The sequence below is a fragment of the Carcharodon carcharias genome, chromosome 1 (genome assembly GCF_017639515.1).
Source record: "Carcharodon carcharias isolate sCarCar2 chromosome 1, sCarCar2.pri, whole genome shotgun sequence".
NCBI classification, from domain to species: Eukaryota; Metazoa; Chordata; class Chondrichthyes; order Lamniformes; family Lamnidae; genus Carcharodon; species Carcharodon carcharias.
Window position 1 is genome coordinate 154,221,967 of NC_054467.1, and position 18,164 is coordinate 154,240,130.

At 45.9% G+C, this 18,164-nt stretch overlaps 1 protein-coding gene across 1 annotated transcript in view; it reads right to left on the reverse strand.

The window, feature by feature from the left end:
- LOC121275479 (phosducin-like protein 2) overlaps positions 1 to 18,164 on the reverse strand; it is a 69,152-nt gene that overhangs the window by 30,015 nt on the left and 20,973 nt on the right. Inside the window, exons 3-4 of the mRNA XM_041183073.1 lie at positions 15,595 to 15,685; positions 14,219 to 14,362 (exon numbers count right to left, since the gene is read on the reverse strand). Coding sequence (XP_041039007.1) covers positions 14,219 to 14,362; positions 15,595 to 15,685 — 235 coding nt within the window. The remainder of the gene's footprint in view (positions 1 to 14,218; positions 14,363 to 15,594; positions 15,686 to 18,164) is intronic.

The following is an 18,164-nucleotide window of genomic DNA, read 5'->3' on the forward strand; positions in this document are numbered from 1 at the left end:
CATAACCAAAACTCTCCAGCCCAGGCAACATCCTGGTAAATCTCCTCTGCACTCTATCTTTCCTATAATGCAGATTCCAGAACTGCACACAATACTCTAGCTGTGGCCTAACCAGTGTTTTATACAGTTCCATCATTACCTCCCTGCTCTTATATTCTATGCCTCAGCTAATAAAGGCAAGTATCCCATATGCCTTCTTAATCACCTTATCTACCTGTCCCGCTACCAGGTCCCTCTGATCCTCAGTACTTCCCGGGGTCCTACCATTCATCATGTTTTCCCATGTCTTGTTTGCCCTGCCCAAGTGCATCAACTCACACTTATCTGGATTAGATTCCATTTGCCACTGATCAGCCCATCTGACCAGCCCGTCTATATCCTCCTTTAATTTAAAGCTATCCTCCTCACTATTTACCACCCCACCAATTTTCCTGTCATCCGCGAACTGACTGACTGACTCTCCTACATTCAAGTCTAAATCATTTATATATACTACAAACAGTAAGGGACCCAACACCGATCCCTGTGGAACCCCACTGGACACAGGCATCCAGTAACAAAAACACCCCTCGACCATCACCCTCTGTTTCCTGCCACTCAGCCAATTCTGGATCCAATTTGCCAAATTGTCTTGGATTCCATGATCTCTTACCTTCATTATCAGTCTCCTATGCAGGACCTTATCAAAAACCCTGCTGAAGTCCAAATAGACTACGTCAAATGCATTACCCTCATCTACACACCTAGTCACCTCTTCGAAAAATTCAATCAAATTGGTCAGACATGACCTCCCTTTAACAAAACCATGCTGACTGTCCTTGATTAATCCCTGCCTCTGCAAGTGTGGATTAATTCTGTCCCTGAGCATTGCTTCCAATTGTTTCCCCATCACTGAGGTTAGACTGACTGGCTTGTAGTTCCCTGGTTTACACCTTTTTGTATCCCTATAGTGAAGACAGAAGAAAAATATTTGATAATTTCACCTGCTATTTCCCTATTATCTACAATGGGGAGGCGATGGGGAGACAATGGTCAAGTGGTATTCCTGCTGGACTAGTAATCCTGAAACCCAGGGTAATTCTCTGGGGAACTAGGTTTGAATCCCACCACGACAGATGGTGGAATTCAATTAAAATCTGAAATTAAAAGTTGAATGATGACCATGAAATCATTGTTGATTGTTGTAAGAACAATTAAAATTGTCAGACCAATTTGGGCCCAAAACTACCAGACCAAAAATTGGGTGTCTTGAAGAAGAGAATTTCTAGATTACAGGAGTTTATCAGGATTAAATTAGAAATCATAAAAAGTAGAAGTTAATATGGTTTTTATATTCGTTCGATGTATTTGCAGAAGAAGCAATCCTAATGCAAGGCATTGATGAGTCCTCAGCTGACTTTGATGAAATATTAAAAGCCTTTGATAAACATTTTAATTTTCAATTGTGGAGTGCATAGAGCTTAAACAGCAGATAGAAAACCCCAAGTAAACCTACAAAAGGGAAAAAGGGATTAACCAAGCAAACCAGACGAGGGTGCCAGAGAGGAAACAAACTTTCCAGGAGTCCCAAAAATATGGGTGGAATTGTCACGAAGATTTGCACTAAATGTGGTAGCAGGCAGGTAAAACAACATTTTCCCACCGGCCGCAATAATGGCTTTTCATACCATATCATCCCAAACACACTGCATTTTGCATTCCCAGGAAATACACCATTTCGATGGCGGAATGTCTGCCATTCGCCCACCACACCACCACCTTGCCTTTTCATCACGCCGGGCACCATACTTAAAATCTAGACATGTGCACATTTCTCAGTGCTTCCAGCCCATGACTGCTGCAAAGAAGACGTGGCCCTGAAAGGCAAAAAGACTGCAGCCCCCAGGTTCATTGACGTATCCCTCAAGTGCCTTTTGGACACAGTGGAGCCTCGCCATCATGTCCTTGAACCCCGTTCTGGCCACAGTATGAGCAGCAACATCAATGACCCGGCTTAGGAGGCAGTGGTCAGCGCCAACGCCCTGCAAAAGAGGACAGCTGAATGCACTGAATGATCTCCTCCGTTCCCCCAGGGTAAGTCACTCTTCTCTCCACTCTCAAACCCATCTCACATTCACAAACCCATCACACTTCCATAGGGCCCTTACTCACTGCCCGTTCAAAAGACATCACCATTCATTCTCTCACACACTCCTTCATTGTCCTCATCCCATCCATGGGACCACTCACCATCCACACATGCCAGGTATATTTTTGTCCTGCTTACACTCTCTCCATCTCTATTTATGCAGGGCAAGCTGGCAAACAACAAAAGGGAGAGGTCACTTACCAGTAGAGGAATGCCTGAAATCAAGGTCTTCACAGACTTTGTAAACAGAGCCATCCAGCTGGCCAGTGAGGATCTGGACCATTCTTTTGCTAATGAAGAGGTTGGCAGTGCTCGACCAAGTGAGGATCCAGCAGTGCAACATCCATCAGACATCAGACAACCAGGCTGTGTGTGATGAGTCCTGTTTCATAGGCCATTGCCATGCACTAATTATCTCTCCTTGCTTTCGCAGACACCTCTGGCAAACAGCCAACGGGGTCCACAACCCAGGGCCTCCAATCAAGCTCCGAAGAAACCTCTGAAGAGGAATCTGAAGGCACCCTCCCTGAAGTCCCACACAGCACTCACCCACACATTTCACCAACACAGAGACATACACCCTGGTGGGAACTAGCTTTAGAGTAGCCTCGGGACCACAATCTGGTGGGCACATCACACTTTTTGATCCACAGCTGGTGGCAGGGACTTCCCAGGTCCCCGGCACTTGGAGGACTGCTGGAGGCCAGAAATTTGCTGAGTCTGAGTCAATTGATGAGCCTCTGGACTCGGTCATGTCACAGTTGCTGGAGCTGCAAAGGCAAGCTCGGGAACATCAGGAAGGAATGTCTGATGCACTCCACAGATTGCAAGGCCTGACGGAGGAGTCTGTTCACCTTCAGGCTGAGGTGATAGCACCGGCATGCCAACACACTGAAGTCAACACTGGTAGAATGGCGGCTACCATGGGACGTTGGTCCAGGACGTTGTTCCTGCACTGCTGTGTGGGCTCAATTCTATCACTGATGCCATAGTTTGCCTCCAACAATATGTACGCGAGAGGGGTGTCGGGCAGCCCGATCTTACTCCAGCTACCTCTTCTCCTCAAGGAGTCAGCCTGGGGAGGAGGATCAGCAGGTGCACATCCCAGGGCCATCCAGCCAGTTGAGCCCAGGCGTGTCCAGCCCTTCCAAATCCCCTCTTCCTGTGACCCCTGCAGCTCCAGCTCCACAGCTTGAGGATGGTGCCACTGCCACACAGCAGGTCCCCGAAGGCAGGCCTCCAGGTTTCATCTCTCCAGAGGACACACATCTAGGTCATTACAGACAGGGTGTAGCAGTCAGCAGGCTGCCTCCACCTCCGCTGTGGATGGCCAGGGAGCACCAAGATGTAATGGCAGGGTTAGGAAGGTTAAGAAGATGTAGTTGTACAGTCTGGGCATGGGTGTTAATCACTTGTACACAATGTTCACTATTGTCAATGAACTCCCAAGAATGACTCCAAGCTCCTCATTCTGATGAGCAGTGTTTGTGTCACTCAGATGTAAAAACTTTCTGCACAAGATAAAGGCAGGTGTCTCAGTCCAGGGCCTCTTCCCTGTGCTTTGTGCAGCCTTCAGACCAAAGTGATGGTCCGGCCTCTCACTCCCCGGACACTTTACTGATGTCTGCACCTCGACGGTGCTTGTCATTGCTGCCAGAATGTTGTAGACAGGCCTCACAAAGTTCTGTCATTCTCTCTGTGTGCTCTCAGCACCTTTAAGTGGGGCTGGCCCTCATCTCATCAGAATCTGTGACCGGTGACGCTGTGCTCCTGAAGGGCTCAGGTGCTGAAGGCGGACAAAGGATCAGGTGTTTTTAAAGTTTCATGGTTGCATCTCCATGATATGAGCCTTATCACAGATTGCAAATGAGCTTCCCTCAGCCAGACAGGAGTCAGACATTCTCAGAGGCTATATGAAGATCTATGGAGTGTCCTCACTGAATGTCGTCATCATCCTCCTGCAATTCAGTGACTATTAGGGCCTTCATTGTGTTTCAGCGACAGGAGCATTATCACAGAGGGTATGTGCGCTACTATAAGCCAGACTGGAGTCAAACATTTGTAGATGCAATGTGAGGATCTTACGGTGTCCCCTCATTGCAAGTTATCAACATTCTCCACAAATCTAGCAGCTGTGAGGGCCTCTCGAGTTCATCTGTCTTGTCTGGCTAGTGCGAGAGCCTCATCGCCATCATCATCGCCTGCGAGGACCACCTGACCCTCATCACCATTGACGTCCTCCTCATTGGAGGAGACCGCCAGGTCTTGCATCTCCTCCTCAGCCAGTTCCTCTCCCCGTTGCAGCGCCAGGTTGTAAAGGGCACAGCAGACGATGACGATGCATGGCACTCTCTGTGGACTGTATTGCAGGGCTCCACCAGACCGGTCCAGGCACAGGAACCTCATTTTCAGCAACCCGATGGTCTGCTCCACCAAGCTGCAAGTTGCAGCATAAGCCTCATTATACTTTTGTTCTGCTGCAGTCTGAGGCCGCTGCATGGGTGTCATCAGCCACGGCCTCTGTGGGTGGCCTTTGTCCCAGAGGGACCATCCCTGCAGCCTCCATGGACCCTGGAAAGCATCAGAGATCTGTGACCGACTGAGAATCTAGGAGTTGTGAACACTCTCTGGAAACCCTGTGCAGACCTGCAGGATGCGTTTGTGGTGGTCGCACACTAGCTGCACATTCAGTGAATGGAATCCCTTACAGTTGACGTAGTTGACTGAATATTCTGAAGGAGATCTGAGCGCCAAGTGAGTGCAGTCGATGGCACCCTGCATCTGTGGGAAACACGAGATCTGGGCAAATCCCGCCAGTCTTGCATCCTGGCTCTCCTGGTCCCAGGCGAAATGGACAAAGTTGTGTGCCCTCACGTAGGTGGCATCCGTGACCTTGTGGATGCATTTGTGGGTGGATGTTTGTGATACCCCACAGAGGTCACCTGTGGAACCCTGAAATTGAGTGCCGCTTCACTTTTACGGCCAATGGCAGTCCCTGTCCCTGTCGCTGTGGCACCAAATCCTGCAGTAGCTGGCAGATGTGACCAAACAGTTCCCTAGACATGCGCAGTCTTCGACGAAACTGATTCTCGGTCATCTGCAGAAATGAAATGTGGTGTCTATAGAGCCTGGGTCTAGCTAGGTGCCAACCAGCAAAGGCTTGTTGTGGCTCTTTAGCAGCTTGTGGAGGAGCCCCAACCGCCCCATCTTCCTGTGGGTGCTGCTCCTCCCTCTGCGCAGCCAGGCACCTCAGACACTCTCCTCTCCGTTGTCTTTGTTCTCTGCACACCATGAGGCATACAGCTAGTTCACCAGCTTCCATGATCCTGATATACTCCTCCTGCAGGATGAGAGAGAGAGAGACGCGTGGGTTAGCATATGTATAAAATGAACCTGTCTTGGTTAAGTCTGAATTTAATTTAATGCATCCTGGCGAGTGCTGGCCTCCACTGGGATGGCCAGCGATTAGTACACTTCATGGCTGCCTAAAACTCCACCCATCTCTGCCTCCCTCCACCTGACTGCTTGGTGACAGCTTTGCCCATTGGACTGCACGCTGTTCTCTCAGCTCAGGTGCAGGCATTCTCCTAAGCCGTGCTGCACTGTTAGCTTGAACCATGGGGAAGACTGGTCCAAACTAGGATGATGACATTGCAAGGGGCTGTGAGCACCTCCACCAGTGACTGCTCCACAGCCAGCTTTAATAAGGAGATTGTACAATGTGTCCTGCTGTCCAACTATTCTGCAGTCCACTAAAACGCCCATTAGTTTGCAGTCTGTGTCGAGGAGTGAAAATCTCCGGTGCACTTGGTGGCACTTTCATGCCTCTGCATTGCTTGAGTGGGCAGATAAGCTAGAGGCCCGACTCCTCGCATGTCAATGTGGTTGTGTCTGAACTGTCTCAGCTGCAGAGGAATGATCACTTCATACAAGGTTTCCCTGATGTGTGTCTGTTTCCCTCGTCCACTGCAACCCCCCACCCACCACTTTGCATGTGATTACACAGCACCTTCAATCGCTGGACAGCTTTTGCCCCCTCCCCTTCCAACGCGCCTCAACTTTTTGAAGTCCAACTGGCGTCCCTCACAAACGCTATGCAATGTTACTGCGCACTCACCTCCAAGTTCCTCTTAAAGTGCAGGCCGCCAAGTGCACACCTATTATATGCTGTTGTGAAACATGTCGGTGTGCAATCATGCCAATGTGGATGGACGGTCCAGCGGTGGGGGGGGGGGTGCGGGCTGTGTGTGTGTGTCAGTGGGTGGTGGTGGATGAGTTCAGAGATCTAGCCTTATAATGATATGCTGATGTATTACAATGAGGTTCCCAATATCCTTGGCAGGAAATGTGGTCTGCCATGAATGGACTGAGCAGACGATCACAAACTAGTTTCACGACGTTGCAAAACCAATTTTTTGGCCTTTTCACCATATTTTCCGTTCACGTCATTGAACATGCTGAACGGCAGCAGGCACGGTAGATTCCACCCTATATCTTTTTGTTAAGCCTGATATATTATCTGAACTGCAGATGGCAGTACTGAGCTGACTGTGAATGAAGGAATCTGATGAAGATCAAAATACACAAACCCTGCAAAAAGGAAAATGAAATAAGGTTGGAAAAAATTCACACTTGGAAGATTTTAAACACAAAATTAAAGCTGAGTATATCCCTTTGAAAAGGCACGATAAATTAAGCCTTCATTGAACCAAACTGTTCGAGATCTGAACAAATATATTTCTGAGGCATTACAAAGGTACCAGGAGGAAAGAACAACTCTGAATTTTACTGTTGGCAAATCGAAGTGAGAGTTCAGAAAACCCAACCAGAAATACAGCCACGCTCAACATCAGGCAGAAATTGCACTCAAAGAGGTTACAACCTTGAAAATATCTTTGGAGAATCAATACTTAGCTGTGGAAAAACATGAGGAGTTAAGAAAGAAGTTGAATACTACTTAAGAAAAAGCTGCTTTGGAACCATCAGTAGTAACAAAGCAATGCACCAAAGTGCAGCATGAGTTGGCAAGAGGTCAACAAGAAAATAAACAGTTAAAAGAACAGCTGGTTGTCCTTGACGATCAATGCAAATGGAATTCATAACCCTTCAGTAGCATGATGAAATGAAGATTGTCTTGAACAGCAGAATGGAAGAACAGCAGAAGAAACTCAAAGAGACTCTGTTAAATTACTAGAAAACTCAAGACAAAGCAATTGAGCTTCACAAAGAAACGAAGAACCCGGTGAAGGACCGTCACATGTTACAAGGATCCCTCAGGTCAAAGTTTGTTCCTCAGGAAAATTTCAAACTGAAGCAAGATAAATTTAATGTTACTCTGAATGAACTGACATACTAGTTGGCAGAGAAGACTCAGGAATGTTATATTTTCCAGGAATAAGCTAAGAGGTATAAGATGGAGGCTACAGAGCTGAAGAAAATGGTTAGACATGTGGAAGGAAACTTGGGAAAACATTACATTTCCAAAGATTGATATGAAGTGATGAAAATTAAGAACCTAGAATGGCAATAGCAAGTAGAACTTCTCATAAAAAAGCGTGAAGAGTCTCAGAAACAATTGGCAGAAGTGCAATTATAGAATGTAAGCTTATCAGATCGCGCAGAGGATTTATGTTCTGCTAAAAAAAACTGGGAACCAACTTTCACATACAAAACAAAAACAAAAATAAAAATACCTGGAAAAACTCAGCAGGTCTGACAGCATCTGCGGAGAGGGATACAGTTAACGTTTCGACTCGGTATGACTCTTCAACAGAACTAAGGAAAAATAGAAGAGAGGTGAAATATAAGCTGGTTTAAGGAGGGGGTGGGGGGGGTGGGGGGTGGGACAGGTAGAGCTGGATAGAGGGCCAGTGATAGGTGGAGATTGCCAAAAGATGTCATAGACAAAAGGACAAAGAGGTGTTGATGGTGGTGATATTAGCTAAGAAATGTGCTAATGGGTCATTTTGTCTATGACATCTTTTGGTAATCTCAACCTATCACTGGCCCTCTATCCAGCTCTACCTGTCCCACCCCCCCTTAAATCAGCTTATATTTCACCGCTCTTCTATTTTTCCTTAGTTCTGTTGAAGAGTCATATGGACTCGAAACGTTAACTGTATCCCTCTGCGGAGATGCTGTCAGATCTGCTGAGTTTTTCCAGGTATTTTTATTTTTGTTTTTGTTTTGGATTTCCAGCATCCAGTTTTTTGCTTTTATTTCACATATAAAAGATGAGTTTGTAAAGGAAAAACAAGAACTTATGAGAACACTGGAATTTCATTCACAGGAAGTAGAACACTTGAAAGAAGACTTGAAATGTTTAAATAATGAACTTGTAGAAGTAAATCCAACAAAGGATAGATCTTCAATTAAAACTTAATGAACACCAAGCATCAGAAGTCTCTAGTAAGCATCATGCAAAATGCCTGGAACAGGAGAAAGAATTTTAGATACATCAGAACAGTTTCTTGAAAGCAGAATTAACAACCAAAACTGAGGAACTTCTTGACCTTCAGTCTAATATGAACAACATGAAGGTTGAGATACACAATATGGAAGAGCAAATCCAGACTCTGAGTGCGGATAAGAGAAATTCTACAAAATAGATTGACAATCTAATGAGCGAGTTGAAAGAGTCCGAGAAAAAGTCTGTGACCATGGAAGAAATATTCCAAACAGAACTGATTGTATAGATAAAGTTGTTAAGCTTGTTGAAGGGTTTCGCAGCTGAACTCACCAAAATATTTGCTGAGCTGAATAAAGAGATTCATGAGCTTGAAAAAGAATTGGAAAATAAGAGAGTAAATAAATATTTGGCTACAATTGTGAAACAAGTGGAAAGGAAGGTTCCATTTTTGAAACATCATGAAACAGCAAGAATATGGCAGACCCCACGGAAAAAGAAAATCTGAGTCCACTCTAGGAATGAACGAAGTGAACTCAGAAGGAATGGGACAAACCCAAAGTGTTGAATAATACAGGGGTGCAGACGGCTCACGATCCGGGAAACAAAGTCGGTGTGGGGCAGACATGTTCTATGCTGGCCCACCCTGCAGCCATAAAGCACTGTGGGAAGGCTAATAAGGGCCAAGTGAGACTTCCACCCCTGACTGGGAAAGAAGTCTGATTGGCTGGCAACTCCATCAGTCCCGACAGAGCCAGGACCACAGGAGAAGGAAGAAGGCTCATGGATCCCCAGAGCAGGTATGTCAGGGTCGTGGTCAGGAAGGATTTGAGCAGGCCAGAAAGGGTTGTGGGGAGAGGGATAGGATTTAAGGCTGCAGGCGGGTAGGAAGGATGTGGAGGTTTGACCTTAGGAGGATGGCCACCCAATCGGCTTAAGGCAGCCCCTGAAGATCGAACTCCCCCTTCATTCCTGCCCTTTGAAGAACTTTGTTAAAAAATTGGGCTATCCGCTCCTACCCGACTGCCCACTCCAAACATTTTATGGTGTGGGCAGTACACTTTCAGGGTCATTTGGCTTGATAACAAGCCTAATTGACCCTTGATAATATTTGACTATGGTGGGCAGGCTGCCGCTTTTGGCTACTGCCCACCCCCATATTATGGGGTTGAGCTTGGGGGTGGGCAAGAGGGTTGTGGGGTGGGCTCCCACCCTATTTTATGTACCAGCACTGGCCCAAAACACGTCCAGCAAGGGCATGTAAAACACAGCCCATGGTGTCCAAATAAAGCAGACAGGTTGTTGTTAAAGAGAACTGCAACTCAAAGGTGCACAAAAAGCAAATCAAATGGAGACAACCAAGTGCCAGAAACACAGAGTACTATAATTTCAATGTCAGATCCAAAGCAACTGAGGCTACCATTCCTCCAAACATGACAGAACGATATCTGGAGAAAATGTCAAAATGTCAGGCCTCCAGAACATATGAATTTATAAAGTCAGAGACCTAAGTGGGGGAGAAGGGGTAGCATGGAAATAAAGAAGATTGTACTGTAAATATATTTAGGTAAGGACTTGGGGGGAGGTGTAGTACCAGGATATTAGGCGGAGCAAGGGTTCATGTGGGACTGGGGAAACAGTACCGCCTACATAATGATGTAGAGAGTCACATGATGGTAGACTATGTAGTAAAGCCTGGAAGATGCAAACATGGATACAGCACCTATGCAGGGCTGTCCCTTGGAGATATACATAAGACCATGAGACCATAAGACATAGGAGCAGAAATTAGGCCATTTGGCCCATCGAGTCTGCTCTGCCATTCAATCATGGCTGATAAGTTTCTCAACCCCATTCTCCCGCCTTCTCCCCGTAACCTTTGATCCCCTTACCAATCAAGAACCTATCTATCTTGGTTTTAAATACACTCAATGACCTGGACTCCACAGCCTTCTGTGGCAATGAATTCCATAGATTCACCACTCTCTGGCTAAAGAAGTTTCTCTTCATCTCTGTTCTAAAAGGTCTTCCCTTTACTCTGAGGCTGTGCCCTCGGGTCCTAGTCTCTCCTACTAATGGAAACATCTTCCCCATGTCCACTCTATCCAGGCCTTTCGGTATTCTGTAAGTTTCAATCGGATCCCCCCTCATCCTTCTAAACTCCATCGAGTATAGACCCAGAGTCTTCAAACGTTCCTCATATGTTAAGCCTTTCATTCTTGGGATCATTCTTGTGAACCTCCTTTGGACCCTCTCCAGGGCCAGCACATCCTTCCTGAGATACGGGGCCCAAAATTGCTCACAATATTCTAAATGTGGTCTGACCAGAGCCTTATAAAGCCTCAGCAGCACATCCCTGCTTTTATATTCTAGTCCTCTCAAAATAAATGCAAACATTGCATTTGTCTTCCTAACTACTCACTCAACCTGCAAGAGAATCCTGGACTAGGACTCCCAAGTCCCTTTGCACTCCAGATTTCTGAATTCTCTCCCCATTTAGAAAATAGTCCATGCCTCTGTTCTTCCTACCAAAGTGCATGACCTCACACTTCCCCACATTGTATTCCATCTGCCACTTATTTGCCCATTCTTCTAATCAGTCCAAATCCTTCTGCAGCCTCCCCGCCTCCTCAATGCTATCTGTTCCTCCACCTATCTTTGTATCATCTGCAAACTTAGCCAGGATGCCCTCAGTTCCTTCATCTAGATCATTAGTGTATAAAATGAAAAATTGTGGTCCCAACACTGACCCCTGCGGAACTCCACTAGTCACCGGCCACCATCCTGAGGAGGACCTCCTTATCCCCACTCTCTGCCGCCTGCCAGACAGCCAATCTTCTATCCATGCTAGTACTTTGCCTCTAACACCATGGGCTCTTATATTACTGAGCAGCCTCCTGTGTGGCACCTTATCAAAGGCCTTCTGGAAGTCCAAGTAGGTAACATCATTGGCTCTCCTTTATCTAACCTGCTTGTTACTTCCTCAAAGAATTCTAACAGATTTGTCAGGCATGACCTCCCCTTGATGAAACCATGATGATTTTGCCCTATTTTACTATGCACTTCCAAGTATTCTGAAATCTCATCCTTAATAATGGACTTACCAACGACCAAGGTCAGTCTAATCGGCCTGTAATTTCCCGTCTTTTGCCTCACTCACTTCTTAAAAAGGGGGGATACATTAATGATTTTCCAGTCCTCTGGGAACCTCCCTGACTCCAGTGATTCCTGAAAGATCGCCACTAATGCCTCCACTATCTCTACAGCTATCTCCTTCAGAACTCTAGGGTGTAATCCATCTGGTCCAGGTGATTTATCCACCTTCAGACCTTTCAGTTTTTTTAGCACCTTCTCCTTGGTAATGGCCACCATACTCACCTCTGCCCCCCCGACTCTCTTGAACTTTGGGGATGTTACTCGTGTCTTCCACTGTGAAGACTGACGCAAAGACCTATTCAGTTCCTCCGCCATTTCTTTGTTCCCCACTACTACTTCTCCAGCGTCATTTTCCAGCGGCCCAATGTCCACTTTTGCCTCTCTCTTACCCTTTATATATCTAAAAAAACTCTTGCAATCTTCTTTTATATTACTGGCTAGTTTACCCTCATATTTAATCTTCTCCCTCCTTATTTCTTTTTTAGTTGTCCTCTGTTGGTCTTTGTAGGCTTCCCAATCCTCTGGTTTCCCACTGCTCTTTGCCGCATTGTATGCTTTCTCTTTAGCTTTTATGCTGTCCCTGACTTCCCTTGTCAGCCATGATTGCCTCACCCTCCTTTCAGTATGCTTCTTCTTACCAATGACCGAGGTCAGACTAATCGGCCTGTAATTTCCCGTATTTTGCCTCACTCCCTTCTTAAACAAAGAATTTTTGCTGTGTCTCCCAAATTACTTCCAGAAACTCCTGCCATTGCTGTTCCACTGTCTTTCCTGCTTGGCTCATCTCTCAGTCAATTCTGGCCAGCTCCTCCCTCATTCCTCTGTATTTGTCTTTATTTAACTGTAATACCGTTACATCTGATTCCAGCTTTTTCCTCTCAAATTGCAGGGTAAATTCTATCATATTATGGTCACTTCCTCCTAAGGGTTCCTTCACCTGAAGCTCCCTTATCAAATATTCCTCATTACACATCACTAAATCTAGAATTGCCTGTTCCCTAGTGGGCTCCACCACATGCTGCTCCAAAAAGCCATCTCGTAGACATTCCACAAATTCCTTTTCTTGGAATCCACTACTGGTTTTCCCAGTCTACCTGCATATTGAAATCCCCCATGATCACTGTAACCTTGCCTTTCTTACATGCCTTTTCTATCTCCTGGTGTATCTCATGCCCCACATCCTGACTACTGTTTGGAGGCGTGTACATAACTCCCATTATGGTTTTTTTTACCTTTGCGGTTCCTCAACTCTACCCACACAGGTTCTACATCATCTGACCCTACGTCGTTTCTTGCTATTGATTTAATTTCATTTCTTACTAACAAAGCAACCCCACCCCCTCTGCCAACCTGCCTATCTTTTCGAAAGGATGTAAATCCTTGGATATTTAGCTCCCAGTCCTGATCCCCTTGCAGACATGTCTCCGTAATGCCCACCACATCATACCTGCCAATTTCAATCTGCGCCACAAGCTCATTTATCTTATTTTGTATATTGCGTGCATTCAGACACAACATCTTCAGTCCTGTATTTCCCATCCCCTTTCTCATTGTCATCCCTTTAACTGATGTGCTTGAAGTTAGATTCCTAGCCCTTTCCAAACACTCTGAGCTATTTTGTGTTCTGGAGACTTTAATAGCCTCTCCTGGGCTCTCCTTTCTTTTCAGTTTTTTCATAATTTCCCATGAAGTTGAATCCACCCCCCGCCCCCGCCCCCCCACCCCGCCCCGACATGCTAACCTGCTGCTTTGTTTCCCATTAGTTATACTTCTTGGAGTTTTACCCTTTCCTTCCCTCCTACTTTCTAGTTTAAAGATCTGTTGACCACCCTATTTACCCTTCTCACTAGAACATTGGTCCCAGATTGGTTCAGGTGGAGACTGTCCCAACAGTACAGATCCCTCCTGTTCCAATACTGATGCCAGTGCCCCACGAAATGGAACCCCTCTTTCCCGCACCACTCCTTTAGCCACGTGTTTACTTCCCTTATTCTCGCGTCCCTATGCCAATTTGCACATGGCTTGGGTAGTAATCCGGAGATTATAACCCTTGAGGACCTGTTCTTTAATTTAGTTCCTAGATCCTGATAACCCCAAAGAGGTCCTCTTTCCTAGTCTTATAAATAACATGGTTATGAGTTACCAATAAACGGATTATGTTCAACTGTATATGCCTCCAGACCTCTCAGTGAGACACCAAACAACCCTTACAACACAGAACATCCGATCCAGTCTCATACGTTTTATACATTTGCATGGCTTCTGGAAACTTCCAAATTGTTAGGTAATACTACATTTCATTTAACACCAAAACCATTATTTTTATCTCCTTGGGAATATTCTACAAGTTAAAGCTTTATAATAATACTGGTAAATTTTCCTGAGTGAACAAAAATATTTTTCTAGCATTTAAGAGGCAGGATGTTATGGCCTGAATAATTAATTTTATCACTGTTGCATGTTAAAACATTGAACTAATAACACAATTAAAAAGACTGTTATATCTGCAAAACTGATTAACTACATACCCAGGTCTATAAAGGTGAAGTATGACCCATATTTCTTCTCCCGCGTAAGTAATTTGTTTTACGTACTCATCTCCTTGGAGTTCAGCCAACTCACCAAATTTACTTTTTCTCTGCAGGGCTTGCCACTCTGCCAGACGCTTGCGCCTAAAACACAAACATGAGTCATTTTTAGTGCGGCACTGGTCTGCTTAAAATGTTTCTTTCAAAGAAACCTCTGGAATCTACCTCTGTATACCAATCAATTGAAAAACATTGTTATTTAGAATAAGAAATTTCACTATGGATGGAGGTTTTTTGGCCTGCTGCAGTTCTGCAGAGCTTTCTCCAAATCGGAACCATTTGCTGTAAATTCTCATTTCCCTTCTCTTTCATCATATTTTCATATCTTTAATTTTTAAGGGTCGAAATATTTGCGGTCCCACTGTGCTGAGGTAAAAGTAATGAAACACTCGTCCATGCAAGCATAACGCCACAGATTCTGTCCCAAATTTGTGTGATGGAGTTATTTCTGTGGAAGGGGCAATCTGCATGTACTTGCGAGGGCTCTTCAGCAGTACCCAGCGTAAAGTGTCCTTGTAAGGTGGAATAATGCATAGCTGCTCCACCATCAATACCCTTGGGCTTCTTTGTTGGCCAGAGAAAATGTATATATAAATTTTCAGTTCTGAAAGGTAGTCATTTTCAGGTCCAACAAAAGTAATCAAACCCCTGCAAAATAAGTTAACTCTGGTTGCTTGTGGCTTATTTTAAGGCATTACTGGGCAGAATTTGGGTAGCACAGGAATTCCCCTCAAGCCACACCATATGATATAATGGGTTGAGAGGAGGAATTGCCTTCTCTTCCCCTATTAGAAAATGGCTTCTGGTAAGAAATGGGGTGGAGAGGATGGGAATGAGAGAGCTTTGAAATTTGCAACTGCCCACTCCCTCATGCAACGCTGTCCTTTTTTGAGGCAGGCAGAGATCCATCCCTTGCAAGGACACATGGAATCTTAGGTCCAGGGCCAAGACCCAGGAGGATCATATCCTTATTCTTAGTGTTGTATTTCCTCTACATTCTCTATAAATTTATGCAACAGAAAGAATTAGCTGATGTTGCATTCGTTATTTTTGCATGTTCATAGTTTTTATATATTAATCCCTTAATTCTCTGAAAAATAATTCCGATTATATTATTTTTATGCTTGTGTATATAAATGTCAATGCACATCAACTACCATACCTCTGGAATTAAAACTCCCACTCTTTGACCTGAAGATGCATAATACTCAGTAAGCCAATGGAAACAGATCCTTTCTTTCGGACATAACAGTTGTATGTAGGCTGGCCATATCATGCTATTTTATTGTTGTAGCTAAAAAGTTCTTTGCACTAACCTGTACATTTCAATAGCACGTTCATCCTCTTCATCAAACTCATCCTCTGCTTCCTTTAGCCCTGCAAGGTTCATCCGTTCATAGGGTTTAACTGTGAGAAGCAAAAGCTTGAATATAGTTTTTTGGATATTGGGCATCATCAGTACATTGATCATTTTGATTCCTTTGCTGGAAATTTGCTCAGAGGCTCTCTGCTTCTGTCATTATAACATTGTCGGAAGTATGGCACAAACTTATGCACGTGATCATGGGCAGAATTTTCTGCCTGTCGGGCAGGCGGAGCAGGAGCGGCCGCAGGCGCCTGCGATCGGGGCCGCGCCACCATTTTGTGTGGGCAGGCCAATTAAGGCCGGCCCAGAGCATTTCTGACTCCCATGAATAGCGGGACTGTGCAGGCAGCGGTGGACGTGCACAGACTGCCGGGTCCAATGGCGACCCAGCAGCCTGTTTAAAGGAAGGCCTGGCAGCTTCCTGTAGGCTGCTCACAATGGCCACTTCCAGGTCACACCGCAGGGGGCCTGCTGGGCAGGGCACGCTGGAGGGAAGGGCAGAGGAGCAGGCCAGGCTGCGGGGTCTGCCACAGGAGCAGGGCAGGCTGCAGGGGAGGCCAGTGGGGGGCCAATGTGCCCCTCGCTTTTCTAATGACTGCCTTGCTGCCCTCCTCGAGGAGGTGGCAGCACAGTGGGAGGTGTTAGTCCCCTAGGATGGGAGGAGGAGGCCCCCCCACATGACCAAACATGTCTGGGAGGAGGTAGTGGAGGTGGTGAGCTCCCACTACGTGGTGCAACGCATCTGGATCCAGTGCCATAAGCGCTTCAACGATTTGTTGTGCTTTGGAAGGGTGAGTACCATGTTGGTGTTGGGCATTTAACCCAACAGGTAACCTTAGCCTTTGAGGCCGCCCCCTCTACCAATTTTAATGTCGTGACTGCATTGAGTCATGTCGGGCATTTCCCGTACGCTGGGTGGGCAAGCAGATAGTGACCATGCTTACATCAGCCTCAGTGGTTCATGAGGAGCTGAGTTCTCCCCTGCACCATGTGTTGGTCTTAGTCACACATGACTAGTCTGGGGGCAACCTGCAGGAGATGCAGCTAGGCACATACTCAGAACTCCAACATATGTCCTATTCACGGTGATGAGGTTGTGGAAGGGGAGCCTCAAGGTTTCATGGCCAAGAGCCATCTGCTGCCCTTGACGCTGCACATAGTCACACCTCCTTGCTATGGGAGCTAAGACCATGTGTTTCCTAAAGTGATGGATGCAGAATGTGTCCAAGGTGACGGTTGAGAGGGGTTGGGAGCAGGTGTACTACCTTTGTGTGACTGATCAACAGTAGCAGAGAAAGGAGGCACTGGAGGCCTGATATGGGCCACTGTGGTTGGGGTGCAGCATGCACATGCAGAGTCCATGTGCGATTGGCCCCAATAAATGGTCTTCTGTGTTTTTCAGGAAATGAATGCTCACAATGTCTCTGAGCATTTGCGCACTGGAGTCAGCCAGGCCCAGCTCATGATTTTAAGCCATTTCAAGCAGGAGGCCCTGGAGCTTGTGAGGCGCCATGTGCCCAGATCCACTGGTGTCGGTGAGGCTGGGGTGGAATGGCCAGGTATTTGAGGTCAACAGTGACATCTGCTCTGTCTTCCCACCATCCAAAGTGCTGATTATTGTTTGAATTGTTATTGTTGCAACACTGCTCATTCACAGACTGATAGAGTCAGACGTGTGGGCCATAGACAAAGGTCCCACGGCCCTTCGAAGATGCGCGTGTCCAGCACCTTCCAAAGTCGCCTTATCCCATTTCCGACCATGATTTTGTATGCCATGGCATCGCAACTGCACATACAAATACTTATTACTGAAGGGTTCTCAAAATTCCCACATTTTTCATATCATCAACAAGGATATGACTTTTGGATTTTATGGCAGAGGACGCAACTGCTGAGTTAAGTGTAGAACCCTGCAGACAGGAGGCTAGGCCCATGAAGGCCTGGGACTGGATATGCCCGGGCTTGTTGAGTGCAGTGTGGATTGTTGCCTGAAACCAGACAACGAGAGGAGACAGAATACGCATTCTTCCCTTTAAAACAATCAACCCAGAGAAAGACTTCATCTTACATGAAACTAAAGCCCATCAAAATCTTGCATAAATAATCGCTGCTAACTACTAAGGCAGGGAGGCAGCAATCAATGCAATTATGCGAACCTATCAATACTCCACATATACAATGGCTTTCAGTTAAAGACTAGTTACAGGGACAGGAAGACAACGATAAATGTCATGCGAGCCCATTAAAAACAATGAGACAACAATCACCTGAAGAAGCCCACCAAAATCAGACAAAGAACTAACCTTGATTTGGATTGAGATAAGAAATTCGTAAAACAGTACACCTGGGCCACCAGTTACAAAGGGGAGGGGGATGAGCAGTTTTGGAGCTGTTGAAGCAGAGTTTAAGCAGGGAGAGGTAGCTGAGCCAAGCAGAGAAGGAGATCTGGAGGTTTGCAGGACCGTAGGCAACATCATGGCGAGGGGCACGGGGTTGTAGGCTCATCCAAAGACAACAAAG